The sequence below is a fragment of the Macaca mulatta genome, chromosome 7, assembly GCF_049350105.2.
Source record: "Macaca mulatta isolate MMU2019108-1 chromosome 7, T2T-MMU8v2.0, whole genome shotgun sequence".
Classification (NCBI taxonomy): Eukaryota; Metazoa; Chordata; class Mammalia; order Primates; family Cercopithecidae; genus Macaca; species Macaca mulatta.
In genome coordinates, this window is record NC_133412.1 from 40,384,548 (window position 1) to 40,412,132 (window position 27,585).

At 46.0% G+C, this 27,585-nt stretch overlaps 1 protein-coding gene across 28 annotated transcripts in view; it reads left to right on the top strand.

The window, feature by feature from the left end:
- Positions 1-3,955: 3,955 nt before the first annotated feature.
- The window catches only part of TPM1 (tropomyosin 1), a 29,289-nt gene continuing 5,659 nt past the window's right edge, over positions 3,956-27,585 (top strand). For 2 of the 28 annotated variants that reach the window (XM_001104220.5, XM_077939538.1), the window contains exons 1-8: positions 3,956-4,152; positions 4,921-5,046; positions 18,002-18,135; positions 20,947-21,064; positions 22,247-22,317; positions 22,575-22,650; positions 23,595-23,657; positions 23,955-24,024. In XM_001104220.5, coding sequence (XP_001104220.1) covers positions 4,039-4,152; positions 4,921-5,046; positions 18,002-18,135; positions 20,947-21,064; positions 22,247-22,317; positions 22,575-22,650; positions 23,595-23,657; positions 23,955-24,024 — 772 coding nt within the window. In that variant the 5' untranslated portion in view covers positions 3,956-4,038. Of the gene's footprint in view, positions 4,153-4,920; positions 5,370-9,659; positions 9,992-18,001; positions 18,136-20,946; positions 21,065-22,246; positions 22,318-22,574; positions 23,168-23,594; positions 23,658-23,954; positions 24,025-25,454; positions 25,538-27,296; positions 27,495-27,585 lie in introns of those variants that run through there. The other 26 variants (XM_001104136.5, XM_077939540.1, XM_015142417.3 and 23 more) reach the window with 21 other exon arrangements.

The following is a 27,585-nucleotide window of genomic DNA, read 5'->3' on the forward strand; positions in this document are numbered from 1 at the left end:
ACTGCATTCCAAAACCCAGTGGAAGAAGCAATCGTCTCTCAGTTTAATTATAGATTCTTCACTTTCCCTTAATTGCTTCAGTCAGCACTGTTGATTCTGGGGGAGTCACAGTACACGGGCAGGGCTATTGCTGTTAAACAAGGTGTGACTATCAGGTAATGAGGTTTCCATTCTGTTTTTTTCAAACAAACAAACCCTAATGTACATATACAAGTGAGCATTCCTGTCAAAGGTGTCACATTGGGAAACGATGCTCATGTTGACTCTCCTCTGTAACCAAATATTGAAAAATGTAGTATGACACAAGTGCTTTTATGGAAGGAAAAGACAGTATATTTAATATTAAAGGTTTCCTAGAAAACCTGAGATATGTGATCCTCAGAACTATAGGGGGCCCCAGGTGACCAACTGGGCTAATGGTCATGCCATGGGAAATACCCATTAAATGACTCCCAAAGAGAGGGTTCTCCCTGCATCATGCATAGACACTTTTCCTACACAAAAAGATCCATATCTTTTGTCTACTTCCCTGGATCCCATAAGCCCTAAATGTCTTGCACACAAAAGGTGTCCAATAAATATTTGGAGACATTTGTCTTACCCTATCACGATACTTATATTCATTCTTCATGAAATAAAACACACAGCCCATATTTTGAATGGAAACAAGATCTTTTGAACCTAGATTTGTTACTTTACCTTCCCAGACTTACCTATAAGTCAATAAGAAAGTTGGACTTGTCAGTCATAAAAAAAAAAAAAAATCATTCAACAAACATTCATTGAGAAATGACTGAATACCAAACATTGGAGAAATCGGGAAATTCCAAGCATGTTCGTGGTGTTCACATAGAGCCTCTGGGCCAAGAATGTTCTGCAGGCTCTCATGCCACCATGATTTGGTAAGCTTTTTACTGTCAAGGAATATAGACCCTCTCATGTAACCTCAGGAAATACAGGGGGTTATTATAAGGACCCCTGGAACTGAAATTTGGTCATATTCTCCCAATCTCTTTCTCTAAATGGTGCTTCTGTTTATCTTGATATGCCTGCTTCATTCTTTCTCTATAATCACTTCTCTGCTTTTTCATAACTTAGCTGATGCATGCCTATTGTGCTGTATTAGTCAGGAGAAGCTAGTGATGCTTCAGTAACAAATAACCCCCAATCTCAGTGTCCTAAAATAACAAATATTTATATCTTGTTCTCACTACATGTCCACCAAGGGTTAGTTGGGGGGAAAGAGGGAGCCCCTTGAAAACCCACAATGATAGAGCAGCCACAGTCTTGAAAAATGAACATGGTTAGACGTGGACTAACTAAGTATCCAGCATAAGTCATTTCTGCTCACATTTCCTTGGCCAAAGCAAGTCAAATGGCCACAGCCAACTTAACTTGGTGGGATGTACAATGCTGCCAAGAAATTGACTGGGGAGAAAGCCTAAAAAATTGTGAATAACCTTAATCACCTTTACACATGGCATTTCCTGCCCGACGCTTCAACCTCTGAATATAGCCGTAGGTGAGGGAGTCTGGGAGAGGAAGAGGTGAAAAGAAGAGAAGAGATGGCTTTAAACTACACAATAAGGTCTGAATGTCTGAATCTGGAATTCAAGGCCCTTTATCATACCGCCCCAACCTTCCTTTTGTCTCATGTCCCCACTCACCCCCAAAATCCTACTGTCCAACCACCACAAAACATTCCTTTTTCTTTCCTTGACTCATACAATGGCCCTCCTCTCTAGCTAACTGCTACCCTTCCTTTGAAATCAGTTTAAAAACCACACCACCTTTTCAGAGAAGCTTTTCTCATCTGCTCTGACCTAGTCATTTCTATTTCTTCCTCCTGTGAATTCTTATACCCTGCTCAAGCCAAACACCTGGAGGACATAGACCTGTGCTACTCATTCTTTGGATTCCAGAGCCTAGTACCTGCCTAGTATATAGCAGGTACTCAATAATCGCATGTTTAAAAAGTTGCTTGTAGCATGATTTCATTTAAGGAAACGTTAATGAGTTCCTTGGCTACATATGGCACAGTGAGAAAAGAAGTCAGTAACGTGTGGTCCCGCAAGGAGCTTCTCTAGTTCAGTTGCCTCTTTTTATAAGTGACAAAAAAGGCTTAGAGAGATTGTAACATGGCTAAGGTCACACTGCAAGGAAGTGACCAGGCCAGGTTTGGATCCTTGAAACTGACTCCTAACTCCCTATTCTTGCCTCCTCTGCTGAGCTCCAACATGGGGAGTCAGCTCCCTGGAGTCCACGCATCTGGATATTGTCCACATGCCGGGAACTTTGTCACTGTTCCGGTGGCTGGGTTGACGTACTGTGATTAAAGGGCTGTGGTCAATTTCTGTGCCATGCAGCCCCTATGCACACAGCTCTAATGTTCTGACCGTTAGGTCAGTGTCAGTGTATCTTTTCCCTCCTGGGCAGTTGGGTTAGTGGAAGAGACCCGATAAAATCCTGGAGAGGAACTTGATCATTCTCTGAAGGACTTACAAGTTGTTTGGCCTGCCTAATCTGCTCAGATACCGTCCGGGGAATATTCGGTAACCATGCAGTACAGACTGTGAATTATTCTGTGGGGACTGTTAACAAGACCCTCACCAACCGTGCCTCAGCTGAGCTCAGGGCTTGGGGGCAGCCCTCTCTCCTCCCCTCCCACTGAAGCTCTGAAAAAAAGCAGGCTTTCCCCCTTGGGGGATGGGAGCAGTAGAGTTCAAAATAAGAAGTGTTGGGGGAAAAATCCTCCCGCTTCCAAGCACAGCTCACATGGCAAAGCCGGGCCTGCTCCCTCCTCAGAATTGCGGCTGCGGATGCAATGACTTAGCCGGGATAACGCCGATCCCACGTTTTCCGAAACCTGGCACCTAAGCATCTAACATGGAAAGGCCGACTCCCTAAAATCAGTGCAAGAAAAATTATAACAAGTTAGATCTGGAGGGACCTCGGAGATCATCTACACCCTAGATTTAAAGTTGAGAAAGCCGCGGGCAGCAAACAAGTTCACACAGTTGCTGGTGGCAGAGTAGAGACCACAGACCAAGTTGCGTGAGTCTAAACTCAATGTTCTTTCCCCTTAAACTGCCACCCGCACACACACACGTACACACGTACACACGTACACCTTTTTGGAGGCACCGCACAGCAAGCACAGAAGTACGCCACTGAGTCCTGTGTCCCTAAAGTATTTGACTGTCACCTCCGCTGGGGGAAAGGGCACGCAGAAAACAAGACTCCGTGTGCTGTCGCTGTGCCGCCCCCTGCCTTTCTGACCCGCGCCCGCAGAGAAAGTCTCAGAAGCCGCCCCAGGCTTTCTCCCACGTTCTCCCTTTCTCTGTTTCAGTTGAGTTTCCAGAGCGTGAGCGCCCAGGATGACACCTGGCTGGCTGAGAGCTGCCTGGGAGGCGCTGGCGGGTGCCGAGAGCGCACCGGCCCTGACGCGGGGTGCGGCACGGCTGGGAAGCCTCCCGGCCTTTGGCTCAGCGCGCCGGGGGACGGCCCAGGGGGGCGACGCGCATCCACCACTTGGCCCGCGCTCTCCCAGCCTCCGGCGGCTCACAGCGGGCTCGGCTGGGGATCCAAATGGCGGGGTGTCGGCCCTGAGAGAAGGGGGCGCGGAGGGAAGAGGGTTGCGCCTTAGCCTCGGCTCGGCCCCAACGCCCTCTCCCTGGCGCGCAGGTTTAGAAACAGGGCGGCCTTGCTCGGCAGCCGACTCGGCTGCTCGGGTCCCCATATATAGTCATATACACCGTCAACTGGGAGGCCGGCGGCCGGCAGCGAATGGGCGAGCAGCCCCCGCGGGAGGAGCGGGGAGGGGGCACGGGGCGGAGGGAGGAGAGGAGGAAGGGGGGCAGGAGAAAAAAGCTTTTCCAAAAAAGTATTGGCTGTCTTGAGGAATGCGGTCGCCCCCTTGGGAAAGTACATATCTGGGAGCAGCAGGCGGCTCCGCGCTCGCACTCCCGCTCCTCCGCCCGATCGCGCGCTCGCCCCGCCGCTCCTGCCGCAGCCCCAGGGCCCCTCGCAGCCGCCACCATGGACGCCATCAAGAAGAAGATGCAGATGCTGAAGCTCGACAAGGAGAACGCCTTGGATCGAGCTGAGCAGGCGGAGGCCGACAAGAAGGCGGCGGAAGACAGGAGCAAGCAGGTCTGCGCCTCCCCGGCCCTGAACCCGCGCCCCGAGTGCGGGGACCCGAGCCTGGCACCCCCGGCTGGATCCCCACCCCGAGGACTCGGGGAGATACCACCCTACCCCCACCACCACCCAGGGCGGCCAGGGCGCGCGTCTGGAAAGAAGGAAGGGAAATGCAAAAGCCAGGCTTAGTCTAACTTTGTAGTCTGATCTGAGGACGCTTATTTCCCTTCTCTGGTTCCCATGACCCGCGAAGTCAAGTCCTAGAGGCGCTTTATTCTCAGGACTGGGAATCAGTTTGGGGCAGGGAGGAGGACACCCGGTTCCTGGGGACGTTTGAAGGAAGGGCGCGGGATGGAGAAAGGGTGTCGAGTAATTCAAGTGTTATAAGTTATTTGACTTTTGACTGGGGAGAAAGGAACGTTAAACTTGGGGAGGAAAGGGGAGTCGTGGAGTTGTTACCAAAGAACAAAGATGGGACGGAATGGAGGCTACAGCCCGAAAGCCAGGCCAGCAGTGGCGTTCTTCTGTGTCCCCAAGTAGTGGACTTGAGCCCGCTGAGACCTCGGCAGAAGTCTCCTCCCAGGGCAGGTGGGTGTGCGGGGTGAGCCCTGGAGCGGTTCCAGCTCGGGTAAAGAGAAAGTTACCTTGGGTCCCTTGCACTCCATCTCGGCGGCGGTGCCCCGAGCCCCAGGGGCCCCAGTCAACCCGATGCCCGTGTGTTGTGTGTGTCTAACACCCGGTCCGTGCCGGCCGCCCGCGCCCGCCCGCCGCTGCCCCCAGCTCGAGGAGGACATCGCGGCCAAGGAGAAGTTGCTGCGGGTGTCGGAGGACGAGCGGGACCGGGTGCTGGAGGAGCTGCACAAGGCGGAGGACAGCCTCCTGGCCGCCGAGGAGGCCGCCGCCAAGGTACCCGGGGCGCGCGGCACAGCGTGGCGCACGAATGGCTAACTCTTTCTCTTTCTCTCTCTCTCTCTCCCTGTCTTTCCCTCTGTCTCTCCCGCTGTCCCTGTCCTTCTGGTTCTGTGCACCCACACCCCTCCCCTTCGGGATCACGCTGCCTGCTGCACCCCCCTCCCTCCCCGTACCCCCTGGCCAAATCCCAGCTGGAAGATGAGCTGGTGTCACTGCAAAAGAAACTCAAGGGCACCGAAGATGAACTGGACAAATACTCTGAGGCTCTCAAAGATGCCCAGGAGAAGCTGGAGCTGGCAGAGAAAAAGGCCACCGACGTAAGTGCACGCTCACACTGCTTCCCTCACCTCTTGCCTGCGTGGCCACTCTGCGGTCACCACAGGGCTGGAGAGCAATGGAGGAAGGTTACCTTCTCCTGCGGGACACCTGCACACAGCCCTGCCATGGCCCAGAGCATTGGATGCCGCCTCTGACTGCTACTGCACACATTCATTTATATTTCATCCACTCCTCTCTTCTTCTCCTTTCCTTTACCTCCCTGGGGGTGGAGGTGGGTAGATGAGAGGCTGGGAGAATAGAGCAGCTGAAATTGGACTCTGGAGGTGAACTTCACTTCCCTGGTGGCAGAAAACCCTGAGATGTCGTCACCAAGCTTTGTGGAGAGAATGCCAGGTTTTCTTCACTTTCTTTCCTTTTGCCCTCTCCAGTGGGTGGGAAGTTCTGGATTTTGGTGGTGGGTCTAGTCAGGGCTCAGAGAACCTGGCCTCTAAATGAAAGAAATGACACAATGGTACTTTTACTTAGAAGGTTGCACTTCATGGTGAGGCACAGAGACACTTTGAGGCTTCCTTTCTCACTAGCGTAAGCCTTAATCCACCCCTTAAGATCTGCCTGGGAAGATGATACTTGCTTGGGTCTGCAGTCTGAAGGCACTAGGTCCAGAAAGTAAGCTGTGAGTTATATATAGCTCAGTGCTTTATATGGTATAGTGAGCTAGCTGCCCCCTGCCCCTCCTGCTGGCCCCGCCCCCACCTGTCAGCCTTTTGACAACCGCCACATAGTTGCAGGGGTGATGCACACAGCTAAGGCCCTCCTAAGCTCTTTGTCCACTGCCCTTTGGAAGCTTTTTAATTGAGGGCTTGCCTCTTCTGCCTCAGAAAGTCAAGCCAAAGGACCAATTTCTTTTCACACCATTGGATTCCATGCTAAAAGCTAATTAAGCCTAGAGGCCCAATTAGAAAAGAATTCCTTGGGAAGTTGGTAACAATTCCAAGAATGCGTGAGCACAGGGAAAGCTATGCCAGCAGTTGAAACACCAAGGGCAACAGCAGACTTTTTTATATGAAAGTAACATGCAAATAACTGAAGGGTCTCAGGTCTTGAAATTAGTAAAGGCCTTTGTAGAATGAAAGGCTTGAGATGTATGTCCAGGTGTGCTTTGTAAATGAGAAATCCAGAGAGGACATTTAGAATCTGACAAAAAGAAATTTTCAGTGAAAAGGTTCCTGGAAAGGGGATTTGGGGGAAGCACTGATTTCGCTAAAACATTTAAATTATAAACTACCTGGCTTTGGAAAAAGAGCCAAAAACCATATATAACTCTGAGCCTACTTTGTATAATGCAGATCAGATGCCTGCTCTATATATGGCTAAATGAAAGATGCCTGCCTCCCGCAAATTCTCCAGCAGGACGTTTATTTAGCTTTTTCAAAAGAGCTGCTGATAGATCAAGGAAAGATAGTCCTTATAAGGAAAAGAATGCAGAGAATTTGAAAATAGCCCAGTAAGACTGAAGGCAAAAGAGGGAGAAAAAGGTTACTACAATTCTTAAAAAAAAAAAAAAAAAAAAAAAAGGTTAATAATTATTATAACTATGCAGTGCTAACATGTCTTTATTGAAAAGTCTTGTTGAAGGGAGCACTGGAATGGGGTGGGGCAGAAATGGAAAAGAAGTTATTTAAAGTCAGCTGGTGTGGGAAGCAGCAGGGGAGGGACCTTCTTGGATCTTGTTTTGCTTATTTTTCCCACTGGGGAACTGCCCCTAAATCTGGTATATATGGTTTTTTTGGTAGTGTATTGATCACATTCCCTTTTAGGACACTTTAGGTTGTCTGGAGTTTGGAGCCCGTAGGAATATTGAAGAAGTTAGTGAAGAAATGCTATACAGTCATTTGTTGATTAACGAAGGGGGATAAAGTCTGAGACATGTGTCGTTAGGTGATTTCTTCATTGTGAAAACACCATACAGTGTATAGTACTTACACAAACCTAGAGGGTATAGCCTACTAAACACCTAGGCTACAAACCTGTACAGCATGTTACTGTACTGAATACTGTCAACAATTGTAAGACAAATCACCAGGCCATAGGAATTTTTTAGCTCTATTATAATCTTATGAGGCTACTCTCATATATGCAGCCCCTCGTTGACCGAAACATCATTATGTGGTGCATGACCGTATTCAGAGTGGTAGCTTTTATTTATTACAAAATAGTCAGAACTTGAGGAGGAAGAGACAGATGTCACTAGAAAAAGGGAGAAGTGGGGTGAGGGAGAAGTCAGTTTCCTGAGGTGGAATCATATTACCTTTGGGATTAGGACATTTTACTATCATTGTTCACCAGTGTAAAACACTTTTACATTTTTTTTATTATTATTACTAAAAACATTTTTCTGCTACTTTACTGATGTACTTTACAAATCCTATTCTGGAAGTGGGCTCTTCCTAGCTTAGAAGATTGTCATCCAGGAGTAGTATCCCTGATGGTCTTGTTTCGAATTTTGTGTTGTCGTTCCACCTAAGTCAAAAGTGAGGCTGAAGGGGATCGAAGACTCCATTTTTTTCTGGCCCCCAATCTCTTCCCCAGTAACTGTGATATATCTGATATTTATAGCATGTGAGTCTTTATCCCTTTGTAGGTCTTTACTTCCTAACTTAGGGATTCTCAACCTCCTCTAAACATAATCACTTAGGAAGCTTTTAAAACCTACAGTTAGGATGCACCCAAGGCCAGTTAAATCAGAATCCCTGGGGTGCAACCCAGGCGGCAGCATTTGAAAAATACCCAAGTGATTCCAACCTGCAGACAAGGGTGAGAAAACGCTTCTAAACTCTTGCATAATGACATCAGCATGAAAATGAACTCACCTGAAACTGACTTTCCCAGGACATTAAGTCACTAATTGGCTGCTTAGAGCACTTGCCAGTGTCCAGCAGTTTCCTGGCAGCTCCTGGAGGTTCCCAGACACCCGGTTCCCCCATTCTCAATGTTGGAGGCCCACAGTCTCTGCACTTAGGGGACCAGCTGTAACCTCCCCGCCTGACCAGATAAACCACGTGAAAACAAAACGAGACGCTCCCACCTACAGGAGGCAAGGACCCAAGCTGGGATTTGTGAGAGTCTCAGCAGAGGCTATGAGGAACTCCACAGAAAATGAGTCAGGAAAGCAAAAGTTCTTTGTTAGGGCTTGGAGGAGGAGAGGGTTGTCAAGCATGTTTTCTTTATTATTCCCACACATAGGGAGCTGGCTTTAAGAGCTTTCTGTGACAAAGCTGAGGAGAAAAAGCCCTGAGACTTAGAAGGCATTTAAGAATACATCCCAAGGGGGAAATCAGCGGAGATTGTATCTGCAGTGGTTTTCTCCACCTGTAGACACAGGCTCTCTCATAGGGTTCTGTGGCTTTCCTTGGGGCGCCTTTTAAAGGCATCCCAGTCCAACCCAGGATTGATCGGATTCCAGGAGATGGCAGAGGCTGGTCTGACACCAAAGAAGGCTGTAAAGACAAGAGACCCTTTGGATGGCTGTTTTCATGGGAAGTGAGCCCCAGTGAGGTTGGCCTGGGATCACACAGCTGCTTATGGGCCTCAGCCTGACTCTTAAAACAGTGCTTGTGTATTTCTTAATCGTAGCTATCGTTTGAGTTTTTAACTATGTACAAAGTATTGTGCTAAGCGCTTTATGGTCCTTCATAATTCTCATAGCAGCCTCATGGGGAAAGTACTATTATTATTCCCACTTTTACAGATGACGCCCAGAGAAGACAAGTTATTTGTCCGAAGTCACGCAGCAGGAAACTAGGCGCCAGATTCAACGTAGGAAAACTGCATTTAGAACAGGAGGTCTAACCACTATGCTCTACACGTGGGTGCTTTTCACTTCGTGAAGTTTGGGGGAATGGGGGTATTGCTGGGGTTATAATCTTGTGGTTAGGATCAGTCCCTTTGGGGTTATAATCTCGTGGTTAGTATCAGTCCCTTTAGGGCATATTCCGGCTCCAGACCCGCAGCTCAGCTTCTCTGGCTCCTGGGAATGGGAATCTGGACTCCGGAGCGCAGCGCTCCCGCGGCCAGCAGGAGTCGCTATTGCCCTTAGCAGCCAGCTCCATTTCCCCGGGTCACCACGGCGCCGGGGAGGGGCCTTAGAAGTGGAAGCCAGAACCCTCGTGCAGTGGCCTCCCGGAGCGCCCAGCCCACCAGGTACCCCCGCCGCGCTCCGGGCGCGCCTTTCTACCCGCCGCCTCGAGCATGCGCAGTACCCCGGCCGGTCCCGGGATCCGCGGCGCGCACCCCGCCCTGCCGTGCCCGCCCCCGGCGCTCGTGCGCCCGCCTGCGGTTCGTCTGCGCCGCCCTGGAGGCCGCGACTTCCGGACTGCTCCTGGCCGCAGGGGGCGCCGCCGTCGCACAGAGAGGCCTGGGCGGGGCGGACCGGCGCTGGGCAGCCGGGACAGCCGCGGCAGCCGGGTCCGCAGGGCAGCAGCCGGCCTCTCCCATTGCAGCCCGCCCGCCCGCCTACCGGTCCGGCGCGATGGCGGGGAGTAGCTCCCTGGAGGCGGTGCGGAGGAAGATCCGGAGCCTGCAGGAGCAGGCAGACGCCGCAGAGGAGCGCGCGGGCACCCTGCAGCGCGAGCTGGACCACGAGAGGAAGCTGAGGGAGACCGTAAGGGACCCACCCATCACCCCGCAGACCCCAGAGGCGCATCCTCCCCGGGCAGCCCCGCGGCGCCCAGCAGGGCCCTCCTGCAGGCTCCGGTCCCCAGTCCCCACGCCTCCAGGGCGCACCTGGCGCACCTGGGCCAGCTGGCGGAGGGCTCTGGGGAGGGGCCCGGCCTATTCTCAGCCTTTCCTTTCCATCTCGCTGATCTAAAGTAAACGCTCCCAGCGGAAGCAGGGGTGGTGTTGAGAAGGTTCTGGAAGGAGCATTTTCCCAGGAAGGGTCTGTTTCTGGGGTGGTGGCTTTCGGTCGTGTGTCTGCGTCCCTGGGAGGTGCACTTTGCGCTGCTGGCTTGCTTTACTCTGAGAGTGGAGTGGGAGGAGGTCCTTCCTCTTGGACATGCGTACCTTTGAGAAGGGGGTGCCGACAGGTCAAGTGGGAGAGACACTGTGGACTTGGGGCCCGGGGATGCTGCACTCCGCCGTCCCCGTCGACCCTGTGGTTTCCCGGAGGCCTGTGTCTCTGAGGTGGTAGAGAGACATTGACAGCTTGACAGCGCCGCGTTCTGCTGGAAGAGCTAATATATAGTACAATACCCTTCACCCTTCCCTTTCTTCAGCAGTCCTCCTTCGCTCTTCTCTCATACAGATAGATAATCCTTTGTTACCAAGTCTTGGAAAAAGTTGGCGAAATATCAACAGTTATTGGGTGTATTCTCTTGCGGGCTTCCCCTCCCCCTTGTTAAATGTAATACCTGGATTCCTTCCTTTCTTCTAAGGCAAGTGTATCCAGCAAACAGGAACAGGATTTCAGAGGTAGTCTAGTATTTGATATTTGTCGATTTTGTGTGTACGTGTGTGTGTATTTTAATCAAGATACTGAAACAAACACCTTAGGAATGTTATGACAAGCGATATGTCTTGCTGTGCTTAATATACGGGGCTGTTCTGAGTTGAGTAAATCGTTCTGGTTAAGTGTTTGTAAATGGCTGTATGGCTGGCCACAGAAACTTCAAGATCTGAAATGGTCCTCTTCAGAGGAAAGCTCAACTAGAGAAAGTTTCAGATAAAATACAAGCAGGAAAAAGGAAATCAATAGGCGAAAGATAATTCTCAGTATTTGCTTTATAGGACGAGTCAGCAAAAGTCCTGTGGATATCCCTGAACTTGGCTGGGTGGTAAACTAATTCCGACTCCCTAACTGGCTAGCAGCTGTCGTTGAACCATTTGAACTATATAGAATATGATGGATAAGAACAAGAACTTTGGACCCAGACTGTCAGAATTTGAATCCTGGCTCCACTACTTACTAGCAGTGGGCAATTTACTTAACCTCTGTGTTTCAGTTCCCTCAGTGTAAAGTGTGGATAGTAACAGCATCTTCCTGTCGGTTAAAGGAGTTACTATGTACAGACAGTACAGTGGTGCTTGGCGCAGCAGGGTAAGTGCTGTGTGCCCACTGTCATTAAAACTGCACAGCCCTGGCAACACAGTGCTCCTTCACCTTCAATTCCCCACGCAGCAAGGGGTCTTAAAGATGGCTTGCTCATTTTATGACATCATAAAACACTTCATTTACTGCTTTTAATCAACATTTTTTGGGGCGGAGAGCTTGAATGAAGAGGAAGTGGACAGGCTGGTAGGCATGTTTGATGGGTTGAAGTGGTGTTAGTGGTAGAAGTCTGAGGTCTTCTCACCCTGCTAAGAAGGAGTATGTGTGACCCTATGCGGAAGAGCCTTGTATTGACTCCTGGCCTAGTGATTGATGTTAGACACAGAAGATAAATTTTATGAAGGGCACATTATTACTTTTATTTTAATGTGCATCTTTTGCGCATCGTTTTTATAACAGTACTCTTCCTGTGCCAGTCGGCTAAAGATAATACTTTCATTCTTTTCACGGCTTTATATCAAAAGTGGTTTAAGTGGTTTCATTTTAAGTAATTTTTGCAAGCAGTCTACCTGGGTGATTGAACACAGAACCTTTTAAGACAGCAACTTGAGGACTGGATCAGACCATTGAAGAGAGACTTTCAGGCTGCAAGTTGTTCCTAACTTCTGAAATTGGAACTGAAGTGTAGCTACCTTAGGTATTTAGATGTAGCTTGGGCTGTGAGTTAAGCTAGCAGTAACAGTTTCTTTTGGCAGCAAAGATAAAGGTTTAGTGACAAAACCATGAGCCACTGCAAAAAATATTTGACCAGAGAGTTGGCCTAAATTCAAATACTCAGACGTTCAGACTGTAGTTAATAGGCCCTATTAAACCAGCCCTTACCTTGGAAAAAGCAGCCATCCCTTACTTCCTCCTAGTCTGTATTTCCAAGTTGTGTGGATCCTTCAAAATGTTGAAATGAGGCTATTTTGCTTGACATGATTGACTCCAGATCTTGTGACCCACTAGGGTTTTGTTTGCTTTTTTCATTATTAAAAAAAAAAAAAAAAAAAAAAAAGGCAAGAAGAATCTTCCTTTCTGAGTAGTATCCAGCAAACAAGGAGACAGGGAGTTGTGGCCAGAAGGTTCTTAATTAGTAACATGATTAAATCATGGGAAATAACCAATTTACAAAAATACCCAGCATTTTCCCTCTTTACACTTGGTAAATATTTCCGGGATAGGAAACCGAGGGTGCATTTTGTGCTTGCATTGGCACTCCCAGAGTGGCTGTAACTGGAATGTACACTCTCGATTTCTGCTTTCATATGTAGGCAAGGCAGAGGCACTACAATGCCTTGTTCATGTCTGTTCTCCCTCATTATACAAATATGCCTCGTAAATTATGGGCTTTGGCACACACACAGGAGGTTGTGTTTATCTGTTATCCATGGGAGTGCCCCTTAATGTCATCAGTGTTTTTCCCCCCTTTCCTTACCATATAAGGGCAGAAGTTTAGCTTGGCTGTGGTCACTTGGTCTTACACAGCAAGTTGGGTGAAACCTTCTTCGTATAACTACAGTTTGCATAAAATAAAAAGGACCTGAACTTTGATCATCCCAGGTTCCACTCCGGTTCAGTCAGGACTTTGGAAACATATTGCAGAGGATTGATTTCTAGAATATAATATTCTCCCACCAGTATTTTTTCTTAATAGCCTTACCTGGAATACTTTTTCAAAAAGTAAAAGTCACTGCCATTTTTAATTTTCTGTGGTTGTATTGGCTAAAACATCTGGATTTCATGAAAATCTAAGCCTCGTAAAAGGTTGTTTTTTTTTTTTTTTCCAAATCTGATTTGGGATATTATACTATGGTGGGGTGGGCATGCCCTTGATTTCTATATAGTACCATGTTGGGGTGGGGGAATGGGGTGCATGCCCTTGGGCTGTTACCTTAGAGGAGGGTCATATGCATTATAAGGCACCTCAAGTACAAAGCACCAGGAAGTTATTTAAAAACAGATCTGCAAGAAGACATTGGTAGCCTTGACTAATACAGCAGTCTCTTTTTTGAGTAGTTCATTAATTGTTAGAACACAATAGCACTTTTGAAATAAAAGAAACTATCATCCCAAATTGAAAGACTTCACTGGCAGTCAGCACGTGGGGCTGTTGTTAGAAGAAAGCTAACTCCACTGGGTGTAGTGGCTCGCGCCTGTAATCCCGGCACTTTGGGAGGCTGAAGCGGGTAGATCACCTGAGGTCGGCAGTTCGAGACTAGCCTAGCCAACATGGTGAAATCCCACCTCTACTAAAAATACAGCAATTAGCTGGGCATAGTGTCACGTGCCTGTAATCCTAGCTACTGGGGAGGCTGAGGCAGGGGAATCGCTTGAACCCAGGAGGCGGAGATTGCAGTGAGCCGTGGTCATGCCACTGCACTCCAGCCTGGGAGACACAGCTAGACTCCATCTCAAAGGAAAAAAAAAGAAGAAGAAGAAGAAGAAAGCTAACTTAGTACACTAAGAGTGATTTACATGCCTAGAAATAATTTGTGTCTGGGGTCTTGACCCCTCCCCAAATGCCTTGTTATTTATATCTGCTTTTAAATAACAGGTGGTCATGTGTCTATAGGCTTGTACCAGCAGAGGCAACAGCAGGTCCTTAAGAATCCCCAGGTGCCATGATGAAAAGAACCTTAGAAAATAACGAAATAACCTCAAAACTTAGAAAAAAAAATACCAGAAATAAAAGCTAGTAAAGGTGAGAGGTGTGGGGCTTTTGGAGCATAGAGCATAATAAATCAGAATAAAAAGTAAAAATAAGAAAGAGAAAAAAGTAGCCCTGATTAAATTGTAAAATTAAACATATCTTGAATTCTAACAAATCAAACAAAAATTCTACTAGGCCAGTATAATAGGGCCTGCAGAGCCTGTCATGGGTTCAGAGTTTTCCCATAAAGATAGGTGTGCCTCAGATACTACTCCCAGGTCCTGGCTTTAACCTCGAAGCCCCTCTGCCTGTCCTGCTCTGAAACCTCTGGGGCAGTAGGCATTGACTTCTGGGCTAGGGAGTAAATGTTCCGTGTCCTTATGTTCTGTGTCCTTACGTGAGCTTCCTATTACCCATTAGCATTGTTTTATGAAGTTTTCAATTTTATATCCTGCCTAATTTCAAAAAGATTGTGATCTTCACTTTAGTGGATGATTTGCATTGCAGCAGCTGTTCTCCTAGTCCTAATTAGGGTCTGTCCCTGAGGCCTTTCTTGGGGAGTTGGGATGGGGGCGGGAGAACATCTCAATCTGATGTCGGAAGAGATAAAGACCACAGGAGTGAGAACTGCCAGTTCCAAGGTTTCCATGACGTTCCGGGAAGCCAGGAGAAGTGACAAGTGGAGAGCTGGCATGCCAGGAGCCTGGTGACTTGGATTTTAATCGTGTCTCCCACTGATGGCTCTATGGCCTCCGCATACTTCAGTGCCCAGGGTCAGAGTTCCCTCCTGCCGCCTCTTTTTAGTCAAGAGCTAGAAGAATGGCCAGCTTCTTTGGGTGGTGGCAAAGGGGATTGTTTATTTATAGTACAGATTCCTGCCCTCCCCCTTTGACCTCCTGAATCAGAATCCCTAGGGACAGGGCCTGGAAGTTTGATTTTTTTAATATTTTTTTTTTAATTTTTTTTATTTTTATTTTTTTGAGGCAGAGTCTTGCTCTGTCACCCAGGCTGGAGTGCTGTGGCATGATCTCGGCTCACTGCAACCTCTGCCTCCCGGGTTCAAGTGATTCTCCTGCTCAGCCTCCTGAGTAGCTGGGATTACAGGCACGTTCCACCACGCCTGGCTAATTTTTGTGTTTTTAGTAGAGTTTCACCATGTTGGTCAGGCTGGTCTCAAACTCTTGACCTCATGACCCAGCTGCCTCGGCCTCCCAAAGTGCTGGGATTATAGGCGTGAGCCACAGCGCCCACCTGAAATTTTGATTTTTTTAATGCTCATCTCTGGGTTGATTCTGACACTCAGTCACTTGTGGGAATTGCTGATGTGGACAATGCCTAGGGATCCTTCTAGCTCAAAAGTTGAGACCCTATTTTTTGGATTTACAGGGCCTCCTCAGGAAGGGGCAGGCACCCTCAGGTCTGCTGTGTGTGCCCTACCATTCCTCTCTCTGTATCACAAACTGGCACCTAGAAATGGGTCTCCATGCCCAGTTGTTGCTGGGGCACCCTGTATGAAGCCCTGCTGGCTGGTATTCCTGTAGGACATATTTTCTGATTTCCAGGAGTCTGAGGTTCTACAGAATGACCCTGGGGAAACACAGGAGTGGCATTTAGACAACAGCATTCTGTAAACGCAGTGCCAAGAGCTAAGGGAAAGGATGGGGGTGGGGTTGATCGGAGGGAAGACACGGATGGATTGGTGGGGGCCCTTTGGGTAGGGAGATCTCATGTGCGAGGCTGGAATGAACATGAGGTGCTGTCTCCTTCCTTTCTGGTGACTCAGCTGTGTGGGGAGCTGGGGATAGAGACCTGTCACCCAGAGGGTTCTATCCCCAAAATGTAAACAGTCATCTTTCTGCGAGTACAAAGTCCTTGAGGTTTAGGCCCAGATCTAAAGCAGGGCAGAGAACTTAGAACTTGGTAGCTACAAAAAAGTTTTGAAAATCTTGCTGGCATTGCTCTAATAGGCCATAGCCTCTGTAACAAGGATATTTGCCATCATATTGAAAATAATAAGAAAGGAGGAAAGAAAAGAAAGTGTACGGTGCTTTTGAATACATAACCTAGACATTCTACGGAGGCTTTTTGTTGTTGTAGGGCTTTTGAATTGTGTGCTTGGTTTTTTTGTGTGGTTTTTAATTTTGTTTTGTTTTGTTTGCCCTTTGTTTTTGCTTCAGCTTTGAGTTCCCCTCCACCCTCAAAAGGAATAGAATTTTACTGGAAAATGAAAATATAGAAAAGTGAAGAAATCTTAACTGATCCAGAAGTATATCCTTAATATATACATCCTTCCAGTAATAGTAATTAAAAAAAGCCCAGTGGTTTTTCAAAGACACTTCTCTATAATTAAGAAATTTGTTATCCTATTACCCTTGCCCTTCAATACACACACACACCAGAAACAACAGTCATCTGCCAGTAATTCCTAGCTGGGCCCATTTACCAGCTGTGCACTGATAATGATTTACTTCGTAGGCAGTACAGTTGTAAATGCTCTTCCTCTGGTTTATTTCACATTTGCCCTGCTCCCTGCCTCCATCAACCAATTACTACATTTTTGTCAAGATAAAAGTGTATTCACATGTTTTTATAGAGTCCTTCACCGTGGTTGGAGATGCCCTACTCACCTGTCTTCTCAGATAAAACTTGGCATTTAAAATCTTACAAATCTAGATGAGCAAAGAGCTGAAGGTTCTCAGATTTCTTTGATTAAAGACTGACCACAGTCTCTAACTACATTTGCATTTCCAACTCTGTATTGTGGATCCATAAGCTAAGAACATTGCTTTTATTAAAATTAGGTTGGTTTTACTTATCTTACTGAGCCCGTACTCTGTGCAGAGAACTGTGAGTTCTCTGGATGCGAGCAGCTTACAGGTCAATGGCAAAGACAGGGCTGTATGTAGAGAAATTTGTTATCCTATTACCATGGGTCCCTAAGTGTGTATTGTAATTTCTAGAAAACTCCTAAGTGTTCTGAAAACCCTACCACCCCTTAGTGAACATACATTCACAGTGGATGAGGATATTGTACCTAATGAGTAAATTCTGCCTCCCACTTCCATGCACAATATTTAAACAGCCACCAGTGCAAGTGTGTATAATGGACCATCATAGTCTTACAAGTGTTCTGAGACTCATAGCAACAATTTCTTATGACAGGGAAAAAATCATTACTTCTCAAAGAAACCAACATTTTATTTCAGAGATAGATACCAAGTAAAAACAGTATTTGTATTATTTTTCTTTTTAGTAGTTTGATACTTTTCTTGTATTAACCTTGACTTCGAAGAAATTTCATAGGCTGACATCAAAAACACTTGGGAAATTTGTCTTGGCTCTGTTCCAGTGAGGCCAGTTATTCTAAAAGGGGTTACTGGATCGTGTTGGCCTTCATGTGGTGTGTATTTTAGAACCCCTGAATTTTAAACTATTTGAGTTCCTTTGTAAGGATCCTTTGATAAAGTGGCTAGAAGAAAAGACTTGCGTGAAACTCTTGAGTCCGATTTCTGGCTGTACTGCTATTGTCTTACATGGCTGAGCCTGGGTAAGTCTTGTCTCAGTTCACACTTCAGGCCCCCAGTGAGTGAGGTGGCTGTGATGACGCTCTTGTTTAACAGGCAAGTAAAGCCAGGGTGTTGAAATCTGTGGAAGAAAGGAACCATGTGGAAGAGCATGTGCTAAGGATCTGTCTGATGAGAATTGTGTGTATAGATTTGTGTATACACAAATATGGATGTTTACTGTATGAATCAATGTATGAATGTGTCCGAGAACTCCGGAGTTGATAAGGGCTTGTAATGCACTTAAAGGTAGCTCACCACAAGACAATCTTCCTGTCTGAAATCAGCATTGCAGTCCCAGCCATTTCCTGCAGCTACCGCCCTCACTTTCTCCCCAACTCTGAAATGCTTTTCACTCTCTCTACCTAGGCTGAAGCCGATGTAGCTTCTCTGAACAGACGCATCCAGCTCGTTGAGGAAGAGTTGGATCGTGCCCAGGAGCGTCTGGCAACAGCTTTGCAGAAGCTGGAGGAAGCTGAGAAGGCAGCAGATGAGAGTGAGAGGTGAGAATGCCCCATCAGCCATCTTTTGCAGCTGCCTTTCCTGGTGGAATAAACCGGAGGGCTCCCGTGATCTTTGAGGTTTAAGAATTTTTCAGTCCCCTGGTGGTGGGATCATTTCCTCTATTGATCCCAGGTATAACTCGGTTGGTTTTGTTCATTTAGCATCAGTGAAACACCTACTATGTCCAAAGCACTGTCCTAAGCCCTAAGGTTACAAAGAAGAAGAAGATCTTGTTCCTGCCTTCACAGAGCTCACCCTCTAATGAGGCAGACAGATATGTAAAGGAGAAATGTCAGGGATACGAGTTGGCCCTTTCATTCCTACTGACCACAGAGCAGTTGTGCATTTGTTTTTTTTTGTTTTGTTTTGTTTTGTTTTTGTTTTGTTTTGTTTTTTTGAGACGGAGTCTTGCTCTGTCACCCAGGCTGGAGTGCAGTGGCCGGATCTCAGCTCACTGCAAGCTCCGCCTCCCGGGTTCACGCCATTCTCCTGCCTCAGCCTCCCGAGTAGCTGGGACTACAGGCGCCCGCCACCTCGCCCGGCTAGTTTTTTTGTATTTTTTAGTAGAGACGGGGTTTCACCGTGTTAGCCGGGATCGTCTCTCGATCTCCTGGCCTCGTGATCCGCCCATCTCGGCCTCCCAAAGTGCTGGGATTACAGGCTTGAGCCACCGCACCCGGCCGTGCATTTGTTAAAGTATAACTTTATTTTATAATATACCAAGGAGGCTTAGGCCTAAATAAAGGAACTGTGGACTGTCAGTTGTCAAATAGCTTAACAAATAGGTGGAAGAAAAAACACAAAGCAGAAATACGGTCTGCAAAAGTAAAATATTTTGGACTTGGTCTCTATACACACAAGACACGTGCACACAAATAGTCAGATGCTCGTGTGTTCTGAGCCCTCCTCTGCTGTAATCTGGCTCTAGCTGAATCATTACTCTAAGATTCAGCTCTGTGGTAGTAAAGGAAAGCATGGTTTGTATAGACCAGCACAGCCTTGGGTGGTCTAGAAGGCATTTTCCCTTATGCTCAACTGTTGGAATTAAGGATTTGCCGTATTGCATGGAAGTACTTCAAGAGAGACTCCGTGAAGTGAGAGAGTGTTCTGCTGCTTGAGGGATGGCATCGCATGAAGGGCTCAGAACACTGAATGTGTATCTATCTGTGCTGTGACCTGGGCAAGTGAAGGCAGACAGTCATCTTGTCCATTTCTCACTCTTTGAAGTGATCCTGCCACCAGGTACCCGGTATAAAGAGTGATTTCAGACTTTAGGATTCGAGAAGATTTTTAGCTAAACTTTTTAGGCCATTATCCACTGCTGCTTAGTGTTTCTTTGCTAACCAAGCATTTTGGACTTCTTTAAGATGCCTAATCATCTCTTACAGTGTACACATAAGAGCGGTTTTGTGGCTGACTTCCTTCTGAAATCTACTTGTTAGCGCACCTTAAAGGCAGTCTGGTAGTGTTAGACTTCGGAGTAAAGGGGACTTGGGGGTCATTTAGTCCCTTAGTTTTACAAATGAGAAAACTAGGGTTCAGAGACCAGTGTGACTTGCACCAAGGCTCACAGCATATTTGTGGCTAAGCCAAGACTGCGACCCAGATCTCCTCAACTGTATTCCAGTGCTTCATCAAAAGATAGTGGGCCAGATGTGGTGGCTCACACCTGTAATCCGAGCACTTTAGGAGGCCGAGGTGGGCAGATCACTTGAGGCCAGGAGTTCGAGACCAGCCTGGCCAACATGGCATAACCCCTAAATCTACTAAAAAATACAAAACTTAGCCAAGTGTGGTGGTGCACACCTGTAATTCCAGCTACTCGGGAGGCTGAGGCAGAAGAATCGCTTGAACCCAGGAGGTGGAGGTTGCAGCGAGCCAAGATCACGTCACTGCACTCCAACCTGGGTGACAGAGTGAGACTCTGTCTCAAAAAATAAAAATAAAAAAATAGTGATTCACTTATACTGCCTACTTAAATTTTGATAAATGAATTCCATTTTACATGATTTGTTATTCCATATATCTGTGAAATATCATAGGTCAGTTAGTATTTTTCTGAAACATAACACCATGCCATAGGACCGTAATACACTCTGTAGAGGACAGTGTCAGGCCTGTCTCCCAGCATTGCTGTCATGAAAGGGTTCCATTACAGGTAAAACTTAATTTGAAGAATTCAGGTGAACCATAGGAAATTGCCATTATTACTTGTCTGAAATGGTCAAATATCAGCATTTTTTGTGGGCCTACTAGTTTATTAAATCTAATATTAAGTCTAATATTTTATTAAGTCTAATATTTTATTAAGTCTAATATTTTATTAAGTCTAATATTTTTGCTTATGGTTGGCAGGGTAAGAAGATTCTTTGTAGAAAGAGGTATATAAAGATAAGTTTGATTTTGTTCTAGCTTTGATTCATGTGCAAGCTGAGGCTTCCCACAGGAAAGGCAAGAAATCTCATTATCTTTTTAATAGTAAAGCGTATTGGCTTTTCCGGTTTCATGCTGCCAAGATTCAGACAGGATCCTGACATGGTACCTTTTATCATTAATGTTAGATGCCTGATAGTTTGATCGGTACTCAAGGTGAGAGAGTTCATTCACAGTGAATGAACAGAGAGATATGTGTCTCTTTTTTCCACCTTTAGCTCTGGAAATTGTTGTTTCCTGGTTTGGAAAATAAAAGTAGCTCTGTGCTCTATTTTGGTCTACCACTTACACTAAGCCTCACAGGCCACAGCAGTGCAGGGTGCATTTGGGAAGGTCAGCTCTAAATCTTGGGTTTTCCTGCTTGTCTTTCTTTCCAGAGGCATGAAAGTCATTGAGAGTCGAGCCCAAAAGGATGAAGAAAAAATGGAAATTCAGGAGATCCAACTGAAAGAGGCCAAGCACATTGCTGAAGATGCCGACCGCAAATATGAAGAGGTCAGGTCCTGGGGCCCACAGCCTTGTGGACTTCCAACAGTGGCCTTCAGGAGGCCAGGGAGCAATGCACAGTCTTGATTCCTCAGTGAGGCCATCTGCTTGGTTGGCAGAAATGGGTGGTTTCGAGAAGCAAAGTTCCTTTGTCTCCAGAAAACAGTTCTCATTTTAATCCTGCTAGGGGATCCCAGGCTTTATCAGGAAGCCGATCAGTGGCACTGGGAAGAAGGACCAAAACTCCTCTCCCCAAACCACAAAGACCTGGACAGAAGATCTTTGGCCAGAAGGGAGAGTTGGGCCCTGTGTCTTGTGAAAAGAGGCTCTCATGCTGTCATGGTGCAAGTCACTTCTTCTCAGAGTCACCTGGCACATTCAGATTGGGCAACCCAGAGACCACAGACAGTTTCTCAGTGGATTCATGGAGGCCTCTCTCCTCAAGGGTGGTAGAAAACTATTATCAATGCAGATTTTCAGTAGAATTTGCTGCTGGTCATGTTCCCATGAAAACAGCCTCCTGCGATAAGAGGCAATATGATTATTAAGATTTCTGTTTTTTCCTTATTGGATCATATTGTGGCTATCCTGAAACAGCATTGCCCCTCCTTTTCATTATCATTATTACCTTCAGATTACACTGTGCTCACAAGTTTTGATCTGCTTCAGAGGCTCCCTTCCTCTCTCTGGTTCTTCCACTAAATACAAATTTGATTTTGTCAATTATCTCACCAACTTGTCTCACGTTAGTATCTCTCGTATTCTTCCTCTGCAATAAGGAGGTAGATGTACAGATCAGCCATCAAATTGAAGGAGTTCTTAGGTTTATTTTGTTTTCCTGGCAGCCCCCACCTTTTCAGTATATGTCTCATCCTACTGCCGTTTTTGAGATTGTGAATTTGTATTTTCTCCCTCCTTCCACATTTTGGCCTGGCTGCCAGTTCCGGATCAGACTTCCAGTTGAGACTGCCCAAGCACAGCTGACCATTCTGAGTCTAAGCAGAAGCCTCTGATCTCCTCTCTGCTCGCACTCCTAATGGAGAGTTGCTTCTCTCCGGTCTACCAGAAAGAGGATCATATTGTTTGTAGACAAAACCCTTAGTGCCTGATGGGATCTGATAGCTACCCCCCTGCCCTCCTACACAAAACTTGCAAGATCCATGGTGTGTGTGTTGTGTTTTCCTGCTGCAGGTGGCCCGTAAGCTGGTCATCATTGAGAGTGACCTGGAACGTGCAGAGGAGCGGGCTGAGCTCTCAGAAGGGTAAGCAGGCCCGGCACCAGGAGGCCACGAATGGGGTGCTGCAGAGCAGTGACTAAACAGCATGACCTTCTGGCAGCTGCACATTACCTGTTTCAGCTCCGGGCTCCTTTTGTGCTCATTTGATGTGGATGAGCCACGAGTATGGAACATGGAGGACTCGTGTGGGGTGTCTATGTATGAATGCGTGTATCACTGCATGCCTTACCTGCACACTGATTTTGTGAATGGCCTTGTGCATTTCCTGTGTCCACTAACAGCCAAGTCCGACAGCTGGAAGAACAATTAAGAATAATGGATCAGACCTTGAAAGCATTAATGGCTGCAGAGGATAAGGTACTGATGGCTCATGTGTGGTTTTTAGGTTTAACTGCAACCCAGACGTCTTTCAGCTTCCAATGCCTACTGGTTCGTTTGGTATAACGACTGCACCTTCACTTCACCCTCTGCTATTTATATCTTGCTTTAAGTGCTTTCCCTTGGTCCTTTATGCTCCTTTGTTTTCCCTTCATAAATGCTCTTTGGGCAGCCAAAAAAGGAGCCAAATTATTGCACTTCAAAGTTGTTGGATTTTGTCACCCTGCCTTCTGCTGTTGTGAGGTTGGGGGGCAGTGTTCCTGGCAAAACTAAACATTTTAATACCCGATGATTTGGCTACTTTCAGGCAGCCCTTCGTCTCTAGGACTCGGTTTTCATTTTTTCCCATCCCTCTCCTTTTTCTCTCCTCCTTCCTTTGGCTTGTCTCCCACCCTTTCTGCCTCTGATCGAAAACGTTAGCAAATGTGCCGAGCTTGAAGAAGAATTGAAAACTGTGACGAACAACTTGAAGTCACTGGAGGCTCAGGCTGAGAAGGTAGGCCAGGAGCATGGTGTGGGGGAAAGGCGTCTTTTAAGAGCTGCTCCAAAGAGGCCCTGCCAGTGAAAGCAACACATACAGTAGACATTTTAGTAAATGGCAATATTGTGAGGTGATTTTTGGAGAGTTACTAGGTAACAAATTCTTTTTATTAACTAGAGAATTTATTTTATCTTAGGGATATGAGTCATCAATTTAATTTAAACCAAGTGCCAAGTGGATAAGTTATCTTGTTGTTATCCCATGTAAAACAATAGGCAAGAAAGCAGAGAATGTATTGCAGTGTGCCATTCGATATCAGAGGTTCCATTACCTCCTAAGAGATCCTTAACATCTGTTGGCTGGGCTGGCGAGTTCTTTGCATGAGAAGCCATGAGTAGATTGAGCTGCAGCCTGACATCTGGAATGCTCTTTCTAATTACAGTACTCGCAGAAGGAAGACAAATATGAGGAAGAGATCAAGGTCCTTTCCGACAAGCTGAAGGAGGTAATATGAGAGTTGTGGATGAAGCCAACTGGATTTTAAATGAGTTTGTTTTCATGGAACTGGTCAGGGCCTTTTCATTTTAAAGTTCTAGTGATCCAAGTCAGGAATATTCTAAGGTTGCCTTGGAGTGTGTGTACAGTGCTAGCTGCCATTTCTCACAGAGGTGACTGAAACTGACAAGTAGTTTCAGATCCACTTTATGGGTGATGTGCTTCATTTACATCCTCTAGTTTCCCTGTGTTTGTAGCTGCGGAAAACACCAAACTTCCCAACTTTAACTCAAATAAATCATTACAGGCTGAGACTCGGGCTGAGTTTGCGGAGAGGTCAGTAACTAAATTGGAGAAAAGCATTGATGACTTAGAAGGTAAGATCTTAAGTAGTGTTTTTAGTTTAATCCTTCTGGTTAAATAGTGATGTGGCAAAACAATTTTCCAATTCAAGGGCATCCACCTTGATACGCTCCTTTGCACCTGCACATTCTTCCTGTCTGTCCTCTGGGGTTTTCCTCTGTGGCTCTTAAACTCATGAACCTGAGTCTTTTGCTCACCAGGTGACTAGTTAGCTACCAGCCATAGTGGCAGATGCCATCCAGCTTGACTTCATGCTCATTAGAAGTGTGGCAGGTTTATTTTTCATTGTGAGTGAGGTGCTTATAGGTGAGAATGACTCAGTATATTTTATATCTTTAGTGTTACTTCCTAATTAAATTGGGAATGATGTGGTGATTGTGGACTTGTTTTTAGAAGAACCCATCTTCTTCCAAGTATGAATTCAAAGTAAGGATTTGGGGGTTTTTTTAAGTCATGTATTATCTTATCAAACTACTTTATATCCTGAAGGAGGAGGGAAAAATTATACTTAAGCATTTCTCCCCTAAGGCACTTAGGTTTTATTTTAGTAATAACCACTCTATCTCACCGATATCCTAAATGTTGAGCTTTGAGGTTTGTGAAGGATTAGCTGTGAACAAGAAAGAAAAAAGACAAACAAATATATACATCACAGAAGGGATTAGAGAAGGAACTAGTGTTTGGTACAGATAATCAAAATAGTGGAGAAGAGAGAATGACAAATGGTTGCAAAATGATCTGCCAAAGTGCAGCCAAGTATGAAACCTGCAGCATTACAAAACTAAATTGCAGACTTGCCATACCACTGCCATATAAAGTGTGGCACTCATTGCTTTTCAAGCCTCCTGGACCAGTAATAGGCAGCTTGAGTGGGAAGACCACAGGAGTAGCTTAAATGACACTAAGAAATCGCTATCCCAGTGGTCTAGTGTGGTCAGGAAGTCGGTGGTTTGAAGGTGGAGCCAGATAAGGACTACAGGCTGTAGTCACAAATTGTTCTTCCAAAACACTGCCGTTGGATTTTTTTTTCCCATTGTTTATAGCTGCAGATGGCTGACTACTCCAGTGTAATTAAAATATAGCTCTGCAAAAGAAAGATGTTCCATTAGCCCCTGTCTCCCCTCACCAGGAGACAGCCTTCTGTGGTTTCGTTTAGGATTTAACATGGTTTACTGATATACCTACCATATTTGTTATGATTTTCGTATTGAGTCTTTCTTATTTTATTTTCTAATGGGTTTTGTTCTCTTTGTTTTTGTTTCAATTTATTTAAAACAAAACGCACGCCTCCTGCATTGGCCACCTGCTGCGGCACCAACCCCTTCATGCATTGCCCTTTTCTTGCTGCTGTGTTGGGATGGTGCATGCACCACCCTCACTCACCTTCCATCTCTTGATCACTCTCCATGTTCTTGCACCTCTGCCTTCCACTTCCTGGTCATAGACGAGCTGTACGCTCAGAAACTGAAGTACAAAGCCATCAGCGAGGAGCTGGACCACGCTCTCAACGATATGACTTCCATGTAAACGTGCATCCACTCTGCCTGCTTACACCCTGCCCTCATGCTAATGTAATAAACTCACCACCATCCCTTCCTTGCTCCCAGATCTCCATCTTTGCACTCTTGTGTTCACCCTTTTTGTCATAACCTAGAATAGTTATTGTTTTTTCACTTTCTACTAATATGAAGGCCAACTAGATTAAGTGTCTATACAAACCATTTTCTTTTCAGAATCCTTTTATTTTGTAAGTGCTAAACTAGAGCAGTGAACTAGAGTGAGTGACCTTGAGCACTATCCTTTTGGGAAATTAAACTAAACTCAAGTAAAACTAGACGGCCATGCTGTTTGTTGTACAGGAACGTCTCAAGAAATATCAAAACTTTGTTTCCTGAGGTTCAACTAAGTACAACATAATCATTTTCATAAAATAAATAGAAATTGAAGGAACCCTTAAAGTGTCAGGTTATTGAGAATCTGAGGACAAGGAAATTGGCATGATCCAATACAGCCCTAACAGTGGTACTATAAAAGATCATCTCTTTTACTTTTAAGAATTCTAGAGTAGGCCAGGCACAGTGGCTCACGCCTGTAATCCCAGCACTTTGGGAGGCCAAGGCGGGCGGATCACGAGGTCAGGAGATTGAGACCATCCCGGCTAACACGGTGAAACCCCGTCTCTACTAAAAATACAAAAAAATTAGCCGGGTGTGGTGGCGGGCACCTGTAGTCCCAGCTACTCAGGAGGCTGAGGCAGGAGAATGGTGTGAACCCGGGAGGTGGAGCTTGCAGTGAGCCGAGATCACACCACTGCACTCCAGCCTGGGCGACAGAGCCAGACTCCGTCTCAAAAACAAAAAAAACAAAAAAAAACAAAGAATTCTAGAGTGAAAAGAACCCTCTGCTGAGTAACTAAGCCTTTTAATTTTCTGTTTTCATGAAAAGAATTAAAATAGCCACGATAAATACTTACCACAACCTGTGTCAAAGAAATGGGAAATTCAACACAGATTGTACAATGTGAGCTTGGGAGTTAATGGCCCACATTTTACTGTTTAGGCAGTAAGAGTTGGAGTAGGTAGTCTTGTTATCATGAGAAGAACCTTCAACAGATACAACTAATTTACGTATTACTAACCAAACTTCAATATTAAACTTATCCTACTACTTTAAATTCTAACCTGGAATGTTTCAGAGTTCTTCATTCTAATATCACCCTAAATTCCACTGAAGCTGGAAATGTCATTTTCCAAGCCCACCTGTCATTCATTTACCCATGCAGGAAAAATGGTAACTTGAAGAGTATGGCATGTGCCTGTGGCCTTAGAGGTTATAGAATCCCCACACTCAACAAAAAAGCCCCTAGAGACATGACTGTTGCCATGGAAACCAGAGAAGAGTCTATCTTCTCAGCCCTCATTTGTAAATGAGGGGGAGGAGCCGATCATCTGTCTCTAAGGTCTTTTCCAGTACTAAAATGTGGTGATTTCTTTGGGAAAAACTTTTTGCATCAAGTATGATTAAATATTCTGAAAGATGAGTGTAGCTTAAAATTTGTTTTTAAATTCTGTTCATGGGTTTTCTTAAAATGGACCCTTGCTGAAAGGCGGCCTGTGACGGCCTCAGGTGGGACGACCTCCCAAGGGTGTGGCTGGCAGTGGGTTTTGCATGACTGCTTCCTGTCTGTGTTTCAGGTGCTGTCATCTATTGGTTTGGTTTTCTTTTTTCTTTTTTTTTTTCTCATTGCGTCACTTTTTTTTCCTCCCACCTTTTTATCTTCACGCAGATAAATTTCTTTGCTTCACTTCTCCCAAGACTCCCTCGTCGAGCTGGATGTCCCACCTCTCTGAGCTCTGCATTTGTCTGTTCTCCAGCTGACCCTGGTTCTCTCTCTTAGCATCCTGCTTTAGAGCCAGGCACACACTGTGCTTTCTATTGTACAGAAGCTCTTCGTTTCAGTGTCAAATAAACACTGTGTAAGCTATTTCTGTTTGCTATTCTTTTTACTTCTTATTTATTGACATTTTAGTTTCAACATCGAATAAAACTACAAAGCTGCTTCACACATATGAGGG